The sequence below is a fragment of the Suricata suricatta genome, chromosome 4, assembly GCF_006229205.1.
Source record: "Suricata suricatta isolate VVHF042 chromosome 4, meerkat_22Aug2017_6uvM2_HiC, whole genome shotgun sequence".
NCBI lineage: Eukaryota > Metazoa > Chordata > Mammalia > Carnivora > Herpestidae > Suricata > Suricata suricatta.
The window spans coordinates 57,952,129-57,965,782 of record NC_043703.1 but is presented as its reverse complement, the minus strand read 5'-3'; the positions used below and the strand labels follow the sequence as shown (position 1 = coordinate 57,965,782).

The 13,654-nt window shown below is 36.2% G+C and overlaps 1 protein-coding gene across 1 annotated transcript in view; it reads left to right on the top strand.

Moving 5' to 3' along the window:
• Positions 1 to 8,345: 8,345 nt before the first annotated feature.
• Positions 8,346 to 13,654, top strand: part of KPNA3 (karyopherin subunit alpha 3) — a 75,872-nt gene continuing 70,563 nt past the window's right edge. The window contains exon 1 of the mRNA XM_029936801.1: positions 8,346 to 8,403. Coding sequence (XP_029792661.1) covers positions 8,371 to 8,403 — 33 coding nt within the window. The 5' untranslated portion in view covers positions 8,346 to 8,370. The remainder of the gene's footprint in view (positions 8,404 to 13,654) is intronic.

Below are 13,654 nucleotides of genomic sequence, written 5' to 3'. Positions count from 1 at the left end.
GGTGGGGGACAGGACAAAAAGTACCAGCCCTTTAATCACATCATTGTTTCACCTGGCAACCAGTTCCCATTGTTAGGTGATCTGGAGATGGGGTGGGGGTGGCTTTACAAAAGTCACTTCAGTAACATAACAAAAGAAACCTTTATATTTGTGAGCACTTAGTAAAGTCTAAGGATCTTCAGAACTGTGTGCCAGGAACACTATAGATGAAGACCAAATATATACTTATTATAAATCACAATATCACAATAACACATTTAGTATTATACTCCTTAAAAACCCCCAAACGATACTTGTTATATCATTACCCATTTAAAATGTACTTTTAAAAATCTTTAATAGCTTATTTTAATTTAATTCAGTGTATCTAAACTTTTATCAACTCAATATCTAATGCATATAAAGTGATTATTAATGAAATATTTCACATTCTTTTTTTATACTAAGTCTTCTAAATCCATGTTTATACTTATTGCACATCTCAGTTTGTTTTCTTTTTGTTTTTTAAAAATTTTTTATTAATTTACATCCAAGTTAGAATATATAGTGCAATAAGGATTTCAGGAGTAGATTCCAGTAATTCATCCCCTACATATAACACCCAGTGCTCATCCTAACAAGTGTCTTCCTTAATGTCCTTTACTCATTTAGCCCATCCCCCTAGCCACAACCCCTCCAGCAGCCCTCAGTTTCTTCTCGTATTTAAGAGTCTCTTATGTTTTGTCCCCCTCCCTGTTTTCATACTGTTTCCCTTCCCTTATGTTCATCCATTTTGTATTTTAAATTCTATATATGAGTGAAGGCATGGTATTTATCTTTCTCTGACTAATTTTGCTTAGCATAATACCCCCTAGTTCCATCCATGTAGTTGTGAATGGCAAGATTTCATTCTTTTTGATTGCTGAGTAATACTCCATTGTATATAGATACCACATCTTCTTTATCCATTCATCTGTCAATGGACACTTGGGCTCTTTCCATATTTTGGCTATTGTCGACAGTGCTACTATAAATATTTGGGTGCATGTGCCCCTTTGAAACAGCACACCTGTATCCCTTGGATAAATATCTAGTAAGTAGTGCAATTGCTGGATCATAGGGTAGCTCTATTTTTAACTTCTTGAAGAACCTCATTACTGTTTTCCAGAGTGGCTGCACCAGTTTGCATTCCCATCAGCAGTGCAAAAGAGATCCCCTTTCTCGGCATCCTTGCCAACATGTTATTGCCTGAGTTGTTAATTTCAGCCATTCTGACTGGTTTGAGGTGGAATCTCATTTTGGTTTTGATTTGTATTTTCATGATGATGAGTGATGTTCAACATTTTTTCATGTATCTGTTAGCCATCCAGATGTCTTCTTTGGAAAAGTATCCTATCGTGTCCATTGCCCATTTTATCACTAGATAATTTGTTTTTGGGTGTTGAGTTTGTTCTTTATAGATTTTGAATACTAACCCTTTATCTGGTCATTTGCAAAAATCTTCTCCCATTCTCTCGGTTGCCTTTTAGTTTTAATGATTGTTTCCTTTGCCTTGCAGAAGGTTTTTTTTATCTTGATGAGGTCCCAGTAGTTCAGTTTTGCTTTTGTTTTCTTTGAGTCTGGAGGCATGTTGAATAAGAAGTTGCTGCGACCGAGGTCAAAATGGTTTTTGCATGCTTTCTTTAGGATTTTAATGGCTTCCTGTCTTGTGTTTAGGTCTTTCATCCATTTCGAGTTTATTTCTGTGTATGGTGTAAGAAAGTGGTCCAGGTTCATTACTCTGCATGTCACTGTCCAGTTTTCCCAATACCATTTGCTGAAGAGACTATCTTTATTCCATTAGATATTCTTTCTTGCTTTGTCAAAGATGAGTTGGCCATACGTTTGTGGGTCCATTTCTGGGCTCTCTCTTCCATTCCATTGAGCTGAGTGTCTGTTTTTGTGCCAGTAACATATTGTCTTGATGATTACAGCTTTGTAGTACATCTTGAAATCAGGGATTGTGATAGCTCCAAGCTTTGGTTTTCTTTTTCAGGATAGCTTTGGCTATTCGGGGTCTTTTCTGGTTCCATACAAATTTTAGGACTGTTTGTTCTAGCTCTGTGAAGAATGCTGGTGTTATTTTGATAGGGATTGTATTGAATATTTAGATTGCTTTGGGTAATAGCGAAATTTTAACAATATTTGTTCCAATTTATGAGCATGGAATATTTTTCCACTTTTTTGTGTCTTCCGTTTCCTTCACAAGCTTTCTATAGTTTTCAGTGTATAGATTTTTCACCTCTTTGGTTAGGTTTATTCCTAGGTATTTTATGGGTTTTGATGCAACTATAAAGGGATCAATTCCTTGATTTCTCTTTCTGTTGCTTCATTATTGGTGTATCAAAATGCAACAGATTTCTGTGCATTGATTTTGATATCCTGCGACTTCGCTGAATTCATGGATTAGTTCTAGAGGTTTTTTGGTGGCATCTTTTGGATTTTCCATATGGAGTATCATGTCATCTGTGAAGAGTGAAAGTTTGACTTCCTTCTTGCCAATTTGGATTCTTTTTATTCCTTTGTGTTGTTTGATTGCTAAGGCTAAAAATATACTTTTGATATGAAATTTCAAAGTAAAAACACCTGGTATTATGCCAACATTTACAGACCAAAAGGAACCTTCTTGATCAGTTGTTTTGGGTTGAGTGTGATATAGTAAATTAAAAAATAATATTTTAAATAATTCTGCCTTCACTACTCTCCAACTAAAAAGAGAAATAGAGAATAATCTTACCTTATTCAAAGTAGGTTGATGATAATGTATAGTTATTTTTATAAAAGTAGTGTAGAAATTGTTACAGAATGAGCAGACTTCATAGAATTAAAGGTGACTCCATATTTGCAATATTTTGATAGTGATTTTTCTTTCACTTTTTATTTTATAATTATTTTTATTTCTAATGTTTGTTTATTTTTGAAAGAGAGACAGAGACAGAGTGTGAGCCAGGGAGGAGCAGAGAGAAAGGGAGACACAGAATCCAAAGCAGGCTCCAGGCTCTGAGCTGTCAGCTACCAGCTGTCAGCATGGAGCCTGATGTGGGGCTCCAGCTCACGAGCCATGAGATCATGACTGAAGGAGAAGTCGGATGCCCAACCAACAAAGCCACCTAGGCGTCCCTCTTTTACTTTTTAAAATGAAAATGATTAATGAATGCTATACATTATTAGAAAGGTATTAAAACAGTATGTATGTCTTTGAAACAGTTTTATGTATTCCAGTTTATTATACCTTGGCTGTTAAGAAAACAAACAAACAAAATTTCTTATCAAATGTAGATGCATTAGTATTATAGAGAGATCAAGTGGGACAGCAGTGAATTAATGTGATGGTCCTTCCTATATTGAAACGCTATATTCTTTCTTTGCATTCCCTATCTCAGAATAGCAAAGCTGGGAAAGCCAGCTGTTCTGGATGTCTTTCTGATGTATACAGAAGGTGTTAAGGTAGACACTGCTGTCATTTTTCTCTAAGGTAACAGTAGAGAGATCAGTAGAAAGCTGAACAGAGTATGGAGGAAGGAGCTGGACAGGCATTTAAATAGAGATTGAATAGTATTTGCATCTTCCTTTCAGAATTCAAATGTGCAAGTGAAAAGGAGTTAGGTAGCCTGAGAAAGATGATCATGTTAGCTAGGTATTGAGTTATAGATCATAGAGATGCAAGCATGTGATAGAGAAACAACCTACAAACTAAGTGTTATATAGTGTTAATCTCAGCTAGCAGAGAGCCACAAGCATACAGTTAGTATTTTTTTAAATAAATTTGAACCTAATTTTGCTAACTTGAATCTAGCTTCATGACTATTTTATATATGTTATCTTGGTTTAATTTTTTAAAATATTCATTTATTTTTGACAGACCACAGGGGAGGGAGAGAGACAGAGGAGGACACAGAGGCTGTAGGAGGGTTCAGGCACTGAGCTGTCAGCACCGAACCCTCTGCGGGGCTTTAACTCATGAGTCCTGAGATCATGACCTGAGCCGAGGTTGGATCCTTAACTGACTGAACCACCCAGGTGCCCTATGTACCTTGATTTTAGAATAAGGTATAGGGGTGCCTGAGTGGCTCAGTCGGTTAAACGTCTGGCTTCAGTTCAGGTCATGATCTCACAGTTCGTGGGTTCGAGCCCCGCGTCGGGCTCTGTGCTGACAGCTAGCTCAGAGCCTGGAGCCTGCTTTGGATTCTGTGTTTCCCTGTCTCTCTGACCCTCCCCTGTTTGCGCTGTCTCTGTCTCTCAAAAATAAATAAAAAACAGAAAAAAAATTTTTTTAAATAGAATAAGGTATAATCAGGAACATTTATTGAGGCTTTTTAAATTATTCCGTAAAAACAAAATTTTAATAACTTCAGCATCTGATGTTTTAAACAAAAACATAGGAAGTGGATAGAATATTTTGGGATTAGTGCCATATACCGCTAATATGTGTACTAATTCATATTAGTAGTTAATTCACTTATTAGTAATACTTCTATTTATTCTGCTTTTGTTTAAAAATTAAGTATATTTTAAGGGGCAAGAGATGATGAAAATATAAATCATGGTTCTAATGAGTATTTAGATATATTCACAAATTTTAGGGCAAAAGTTTATAAATTAGTTATTCCCTATTAGGGTTGTCATACTCTTTAATGATAAGATGCAATTTTACTCCCTTATGAAAATATATTCTCATTGGCTGAAGTCCAGTAGAGTGACAATAATTTAAAATGTTTCCTCATGTATGTTAGTCAATTTGACAATAAATTATATTTTAAAAAACAAATAAAATCCTTCCTTACTCCCTTTGGACATATTACAGTTACCATCATGCAGCAGTGTGGTTTTCAGTTATGCATTGAGTTTTGGAAACGATTTTACTAAAAATAAAGGAATTTATACTTGATGTTAAAGTTCTATAAGGGCTAGATGTTTGCTTTTGTTTTCTAAATTTTGTGAATGTAAGGCTAATGCAAACAAATACTTTTCTCCATTCTTTTTAGCTTTTGAAACTTTGAGAAAGTGGGATATTTGAGAGAATTGGAGCTAAATTAATCTAAATTGGAAATATAAAGGGAGAAAATGCATAGACTACATACTGTGATTATGGTAAAGTGCAAACAGCATTGTCAATGGCATGACTCACCCTAAGTTCATATTTAGCATTGGTTGTGCAGACGACCCTTTTTTGATGTTGTGGATCAGAGAGAAATAAAAATGAAAGAAATAACATTCCTGGCTTCAAGGGGTATTTAATCTAGTAGACTAAAGGTAAAGGTAGATAAAGGTAATTATACAGCAGAATTCAGTTGTTTAATCAAAAGGAAAGATAGGGGCTCGTGGGTGGCTGCGGGTTAAGTGTTGACTCTTGGTTTTGGCGCAGGCCAAGATCTCACAGTTCGTGAGTTTGAGCCCCACATTGGGCTCTGCACAGACAGCGTGGAGCCTGCTTGGGATTTCTTTCTCCCGCTCTCTCTCTCTGCCTCTCCCCAGCTTGCTCGCTCTCTCGCTCTCTGTCTCTGTTTCTCTCTCTCTCAAAAGATAAATAAACATAAATTTTTTTAAAGAAGTAAAGGTAGTTTGGGAACATAGAGAAGGATAGGTGAATTCCAGCCGTGTAGATTTGGCAGAGCTTCATAGCAGAGATGATGGTTGAATAAGATGGGTGAATTAGAATAGCAGGAAGAGGGGCGCCTGGGTGGCTCAGTCGGTTAAGCGTCTGGCTTCGGCTCAAGTCATGATCTCACGGTTCGTGGGTTCGAGCCCCACATCGGGTTGTGTGCTGACAGCTCAGAGCCTGGAGCCTGCTTCAGATTCTGTGTCTCCCTCTTTCTCTGACCTTCCCCTGCTCACGCTGTCTCTGTCTCTCAAAAATAAATAAAAAACATTAAAAAAATAGAATAGCAGGAAGAAACAAATTTTTTCTTAATTTATTATGACTATGTATGAATGAATTACTCTTTGGTTTGTTGCAATGCATGCAACATGAGAGTCCGTGTTGCCTATTTGCTGTGCTGTCCTAGGCATAGCCAAACAAAGACCTGTGTAGTGGAGCCCTTGCAGTCTTGTTCCTTAAGCTCAGTGTGCTATATAAACATTTTCTTTCTTTTTTTTTTAAAAATTTTTAAATGTTTTTTTATTTATTTTTGAGAGACAGAGAAAGACAGCATGAGCAGGGGAGGGGTCAGAGAGAGAAGGAGGAACAGAATCTGAAGCAGGCTCCAGGCTCTGAGCTAGCTGTCAGCACACAGCCTGATGCGGGGCTCGAACCCACAAACCATGTAGATCATGACCTGAGCTGAAGCCCGTCTCTTAACCGACTGAGCCACCCAGACGCCCCTGTATAAACATTTTCTTTGTGTGCCATGTTGTGAAGGAGATTGGGAAACACAATTTTATTTTTTATGATTAAAAATTTTTTCAAATGTTATTTTTGAGAGAGACACAAAGTGCGATCAGGGGAGGGGCAGTGGCAGGAGGAGGCACAGAATCTGAAGCCGGCTTCAGGCTCTGAGCTGTCAGCACGGAGCCCGATGCGGGGCTCAAACTCACCAACCATAAGATCATGACCTGAGCCAAAGTCGGTGTTTAACCAACTGAGCCACCCTATTGCCCCGGAAAATACAATTTTAGATTACTTACCACTTCTCTCCTGGTAATAAGTTCTTTAATATATTATTTAGCTTTTGTCAAAAATATCTAGATAAGTTTTATAATAATACAATCTGAGTCAGTTGTATGTTACCAGTGTAGTCTTCCAGTATATTAGACCTTAGCTCCATGCAGTTAATAGGGGTCCCAGCCAGGTTTTTCACTTTCATTCTGAGCTTTTGTATTTGTGAATGTGATGGCATTAAGTGAGGATGTGATACTTTTAGAGTCATAACTAAACTTTAAAAATAATGTCACCAAGGGCGCCTGGCTGGCTCAGTCAGTTAAGCGTCTGACTTCAGGTCATGATCTTGCAGTTCATGAGTTTGAGCCCCATGTCAGACTCTGTGCTGACAGCTCAGAGCCTAGAGCCTCCTTCCGATTCTGTGTGTTGTCTCTATCATATTCTGTCTCTCTCTGCTCTTAGAAATGAATAAATGTTAAAAGAATTATTAAAAAGGTGACCAAAATATCCCTCCTTATGTTTTGTCTTTTGGTAAACATAGTAAGTACTTGACCTATTTCTGAGAGAAATATGTATATTCTTCACAGCAGAACAGGTACTGGGGAAGGAGGGAGGTTGGGCAAATCTGTGTAGGGTGGGGACAGCCTTCAGAAGAAATCTAGAGCTCACACCCTCTTAGGAACAGAAAAGAGAGAAGGAAGCAGAAGAGAAACTTAGTTTTAAAGTCCTGAGTGCACAACCTTGAAGAAATCAGGCAGCCGGGACAGCCAGGCCGAGGTGTTATAGGAGCAGCCTAGTTGCGACTGTTGCCACGGGTTGAATTCAGGCTATGTAGCGGTAGGATCTGGGCCTAGTGTGTTACACCCTAGTTGTGGTGGGGAAATTGGAATTCTCCCTTTCTTCTATCCCTGAAGGGGGCACTAAGATGACTCTAGGAAAGAGATAGTTAAGGTGTTACAGATTTTCAGAATATGGTTACTGTGTGTGTGAGTGTGAGTGAGTGATGTGAGGTAAAAGGTAACTGGGCGTGGGGCTGTTTTGGGGGTCTCTAGAAAAGATAGGGCACCCTCTTGCCCTTTTTTTGTTCACTTCTGCCTATTGGATTTTAATGTTAGTCTGGCTATGTAACAGTACTATAAATAAAACAACTCTCACATCAAATGAATAAGCAGAACATTAAATAACTGTCATGTAAACATCATTGTAAGTTTTACTATAACATTGTTAAGGGTTAGTTACTGACTGCCTACAAATTTTTTTAATTATGGGGAATATTTATCAACTGCCAAAGTGGTGATAAGCAACGCAGATCCAGTGCATAATACAGTTTTAATAGGAAAGAAATAGAATGTTATTGGTAATTGTATATTATAGAAAAATTAATCTTTGAAGCAAATTAATTTAGGAAGAGTTTTAAATAATTTGAGCATTACTCAGTAGGATAATGAATTTGTTTTAAATTACAGAGGTAATACACATAATTGGTAATATAAATTCAAAGGAGGAAATGGAACATGTCACCCTCACTTGTCACCTCTCTTTATGCAAGTAGCAGCTGCTTTTAATAAACTTTATTGGGGTATATTTATCCATTTAAGTATTTAGCTTGATGACTTATAACAAATGTTACTTCCTCATAAGCCCCATCACAATCAGGATATAGAAGATTTGTCTCCCTCAGAATTTCCCTCATATCCCTTTACAGTCTTTTCCTCCAGCCCAGGCAAATACTAATCTGTTTTTTGTCCTTAGAGATGAGTATGCTTTTTCCACAATTTCATATAAAGGTAATCATAATACATACTCTTTTGTGTCTGGTTTTGTAATATAATAGTAATATTTTTTGTTTACTTGGGAGTTGAGTATTTTTAATTGCTGACACATATTCCATTGTATGAATATATCACAGTTGGCTTATCTATTCATCTGTTATTGGACATTTGGGTTCTTTCAGTTTTGGGCAGTTATGAGTAAAACTGCTATGATATTTGTTATAGGTCTATGTCTGTTTTGTTCTTTTTTTTCTTTTGGATTAATACCTAGGAGTAAAATGGCTGGATTATAATAAATGTGTATTTAGCTTTATAAAAAACTTTGAAAGTCTCTTCTAAAATGGTTGTAATATTTTACATTCTCACCATAAGTATGAGTTCCAGTTATTCTACATCTTCACCAATATTTTGTATTGGCAGTCTTTTTAATAGCATGTTGGTGAGTATATGGGAGTATTTCATTATGGCTTTAATTTGCATTTTTCTGATGCCTAATGATATCTAGCATTTTTTTGTTTATTTTGTTTACACATTTACAGGCTAATCATCTATCTTCTTTGTGTGGTGTCTGACTCTTTTGCTCATTTTTAAATTTGGGTTGATTTTTTAATTAAAATTGAGTTTTTAATCTAAATATAAATTTTTGTCAGATACATGTATTGTGAATATTTTCTCTCAGTTTTAAAGTTTTAAAGCCCAGTTCATCAGTTGTCTTTTATAGTTGGTTCATGCTCTGTGCAACTTTTATCTATCCCAAAGTTTTTAAAGCAAAGATTTTTTTTTCCCTGTTTCCTTCTGGAATTCGTTAGTTTTGGTTTTCACATTTAGGTTTATGTTCATTTTGAATTAATATTTGTGTATGCTGTGAGATAAGGGTTGATATTCTTTCAGCACTTCCAGTTACTGTAGCATTTTGTTGAAAATCAATTGATCATGTACGTATTGGTCTCTTTCTGAACCCTGTTCAGTTTTATTGATCTGTATGTCTATCTTTATGCCATTACCTCACTGTCTATTGCTCTAGCTTTATAGTAAGTCTTTTTTTTTTTTAAAGAGACAGTGAGTTTATTATAAGCACATTGTTCTAAGAAGGCATTTTTTATAGAAATATGAGTATAATTAAGTCTTGGAGTTAGCTCATGTAATCTTCCAACTTTGTTCCTACTTTTTGGGATTGTTTTGGCTATATATCAAACATCTGTAGAACACTTTACCCAACAGTGTTAGAATATACATACACGGGGGCGCCTGGGTGGCGACCATCTTTGGCTCAGGTCATGATCTCGCGGTCCGTGGGCTTGAGCCCTGCGCCAGCTGTGTCTCCCTTTCTCTCTGCTCCTCCCCCATTCATACTCTGTCTCTCTCTGTCTCTCAAAAATAAATAAAAGTTAAAAAATATATATATATACACACATTCTTTTCATGTTTACATGGGACATTATATAGGGTAGGTCATATGTTAGGCCATAAAAGAAGCCTCAATAAATTAAAAGACTAAAATTGCACTAAGTATGTTCCTCGACATGGAATAAAATTAGAAACCAGGAACAGAAAGAAATTGGGAAATGCACAAATTGTGTGGAAATTAAACAGCACACTTCTAAATGACCAGTGGGTCAAAGATGAAGAAGTTAGAGAAGATTGGAAGAAATTAAAGATGAATAAAAATGAAAACACAATATAATATGTCAAAACTTACTGGAAAAGCTACAACCATGCCCAGAAAAATGTATCAATCCCTACATCAAAAACAAAGTATAAATTAAACTTCTAGCAAACAGAAGGTAAAGAATAATAAAGATAAGAGAAGACAAAAGTGAAATCGAAATAGAAAAACAAAAGAGAAAATCAGTAAAATCAAAAGTTGGTTCTTTGAAAATGTCAACAAAATTGACAAACCTTTAGTTAGACTGGTGGAAAAAAGAGAATCAAATTATTTTACAGAAATAAGACAGACAATAAGGGAATACTGTGAATAATTATATGTCAACAAATGACATAACCTAGATGAAATGGAAAAATTCCTAAAAAGACACAAACTACCAAAACTGACTCAAGAGGAAATAGAAAATCTTGAATAGATTTGTAACAGGTAAAGAGATTAAATTCATAATCACGAAACTTCTCACAAAGAAAAGCCCTAGACTAGAAGGAGGAGGGACCATTTTCCAACTCATATGTATCACAGGAAAGGAATAATACAAACCAGAGTCTCTTTATGCATTATAGACACACGTACCGTCAACAAACTGGGATCAAATTGAATTCAGCAATATTAAAAAAAAATGACCATATATCATGACCAAGTAGATTTATTCCTGGAATGCAAAGTTGATTCAACATATGAAAATCAGTCAACATAGTATATATTAGGACAGAATCACATGATCATAATAATAGATGCAGATACAGCATTTGATAAAGTATAATACCCTCTCATGATAAAAATATTCAAACTAGGAAATGAAGGGAGCCTCTTCAAGCTGATAAAGAGCATCTACAAAATATCTACAGTTGGCCTCATTTTAATAGTAAAAGATGGAAAGAAAGCTTTATCCCTGAGATGAGGAGCAAGGTAAAGATATGTGTTCTTGTTCTTCCTATTCAACATTGTACCAGAGGTTCTAACCAGGATGATTAGGGATAAGAAAGAGAAGGGAAGAAAAGGGAAGGGAAGGAAGAGAGATGGGAAAGAAAGAAAGGAAGGAAGGAAGGGAGAGAGGGAGGAAGGAAGGAGGGAAGGAAGGAAAAGAAAGAGAGGGAGGGAGGGAGGATGGACATCCAGATTGGAAGTAAGTAAAACTGTCTTCTATTTGAAGATGACCTAATCTTGTATATAGACAGTCCTAGGGAATCCACTAAAAACTATTGGATTTCTAATATGTGAGTTCAGCTAGATTCAAGATATAAGATCATTATATACATAGCAGTTGTATTTCAGCACACTGTCAATGAACAATCTGAAAATGAAATTAAGAAAACAGTTTCATTCACAAAGAATAAATACTGGGGAATAAATTTAACAAAAGTTTAAGACTTCTACCCTGGGGGCACCTGGATAGGTCAGTTGGTTGAGTGTCAGACTTCCGGTTCAGGTCATGATCCCACCCTTCATGAGTTAGATCCCTGTGTCTGGCTCTTTGCTGACAGCTCAGAGCCTGGAGTCTGCTTTGGATCCTGTGTCTCCCTCTCTCTCTGCTCCTCCCCAACTCATTCTCTCTCTTTCTCTCAAAAATAAATAAACATTAAAAAAATAAAAAGTAAAAGACTTTTACCCTGAGAACTATTTATTTCATTGAAAGAAATCAAAGAATATCTAAATAAATGGAAAGATATAGTATGTGTGTGGATTAGAAGAGTTAATACTGGTAAAGTGAAATATTCCTTACATGACTTCCAGATTCAGTGCAATTCCTATCAGAGTTCAAGCTGGCTTGCTTTTTTTTTTCTTTTTTAGCAGATTTTGACAAGTTGATTCTAAAATATAGGTGGATACAAGTGACTCCAAATGGTCAGAACAATCTTGAAAAAGACCAGAGTTGGACGACTCAAACTTAGCAATATCAAAACTTACTATACACCTGCAGTAGCCAAGACTCTGCAGTACTGGCATAAGAGTTGCACCTCTGCCTCACAGCATATACAAAATTAATTCAAGGTCGGTCAAAGATCTAAATGTAAGAACTAAAACGATGAAAGGTCTCAGGAGAAAACATAGGTGTAGATCTTCATAACTTGAGATTAAGCCGTATTCTCTTGTATCGCACTAAAAGCACAGTGACAAAAGAAAATATCTAATTGAACCTCATCAAAATTAAAATCTTTTGTGCTTCAGAATACATGAAGAAAGTGAAAAGGTAGCCCACAGGTAGGAGAAAATCATATATCTGATAAGGAGTTTTTATCTAGAATATAAAGAACTCAGCAGTAAAAAGACAATCCAATTTTTGTATGGGCAAAGGCCTTGAATAGAAAATGGCCAATAAGCCCATGAAAAGCTTCTCAACATTATTGGTCATCCAGGAAATAGATCAAAAGACAATGAGATATCACTTCATACCCATTAGAATGCCCAAAACAAATAGATGATAATAAGTGTTGAGGGTACGTAGCAGTGGGAAAACTCATACACTTCTGGTAGGATTGTAAGGTATATACCCAGGAAATATGAAAACATGAACACCGATGTTCTTTTTTTTTTTTTAATTTTTTTTTAATGTTTTATTTATTTTTGATACAGAGAGAGACAGAGCATGAGAGGGGAAGGGGCAGAGAGAGAAGGACACAGAACCGGAAGCAGGCTCCAGGCTCTGAGCTAGCTGTCAGCGCAGAGCCTGACGTGGGGCTCGAACCCACGAACGTGAGATCTGACCTGAGCCGAAGTAGGAGGCTCAACTGACTGAGCCACCCAGGCGCCCCTACCGATGTTCTTAGTAGCATTATTTGTAATAGGCAAATGTAGAAACAACCCAGTGTCCCCCTCCATTGATGAATGAATAAATAAAGTATGTTATATTCATACAATGGAATCTTATTCAGCAGTAAAAAGAAGTGAAGTACTAATACATGCTACAACCTAGATGAATCTCAAAAACATTATGCTAGGAATCCACACAAAGAAAGTCCGCATACATGATCCCATTTATATGAAATATCAAGGCAGTCAAGCCCCTAGCTATAGAAAGTAGAATTAGTGATGGCCAGGGGTTGTGGAGAAGTATGGAGAATGACTGGTAAAGGGTATGTGGTTTCTATTTGTGGTAGTGAAATGTTCTAAAATTAGGTAATGGTGATGGTTGCCCAACTCTGAATATATTAAAACCCACTGAATTTATACTTTAAAGGAGTGAATTTTATGGTATGTGAAATATATCTGAATAAAACTGTTATTAAAAGACAAAAGGTAAAGTATACCTAATATTAGCACAAATTATATAATGAAAGCATTTTCAAAATAGAAAATTATATGTAATATTGGTAATGTGGAATTCTGGTATTTAGATTTTAAGTCATTGGGCTGGGGTTTTGTTCTTTTTTTTTTTTGAAAGGGCAATGTTGGTTCATAAACTATGAATCTTTGAGAAAAAAATCACTTAGGAAATGTCATCTTTTCTGGGAAATTCCTCTAATATTCTGAGGCAGAGTAGTTGGTGCTTCTAATGATCACACACAATGTAACCCATACTTAAAGTCTCAGAAAAGATTGAAAAACAAATTGCAGCCAACATTGCTTTAAAGTGGAGTATCTTTTAGTGGGGTAGAATAT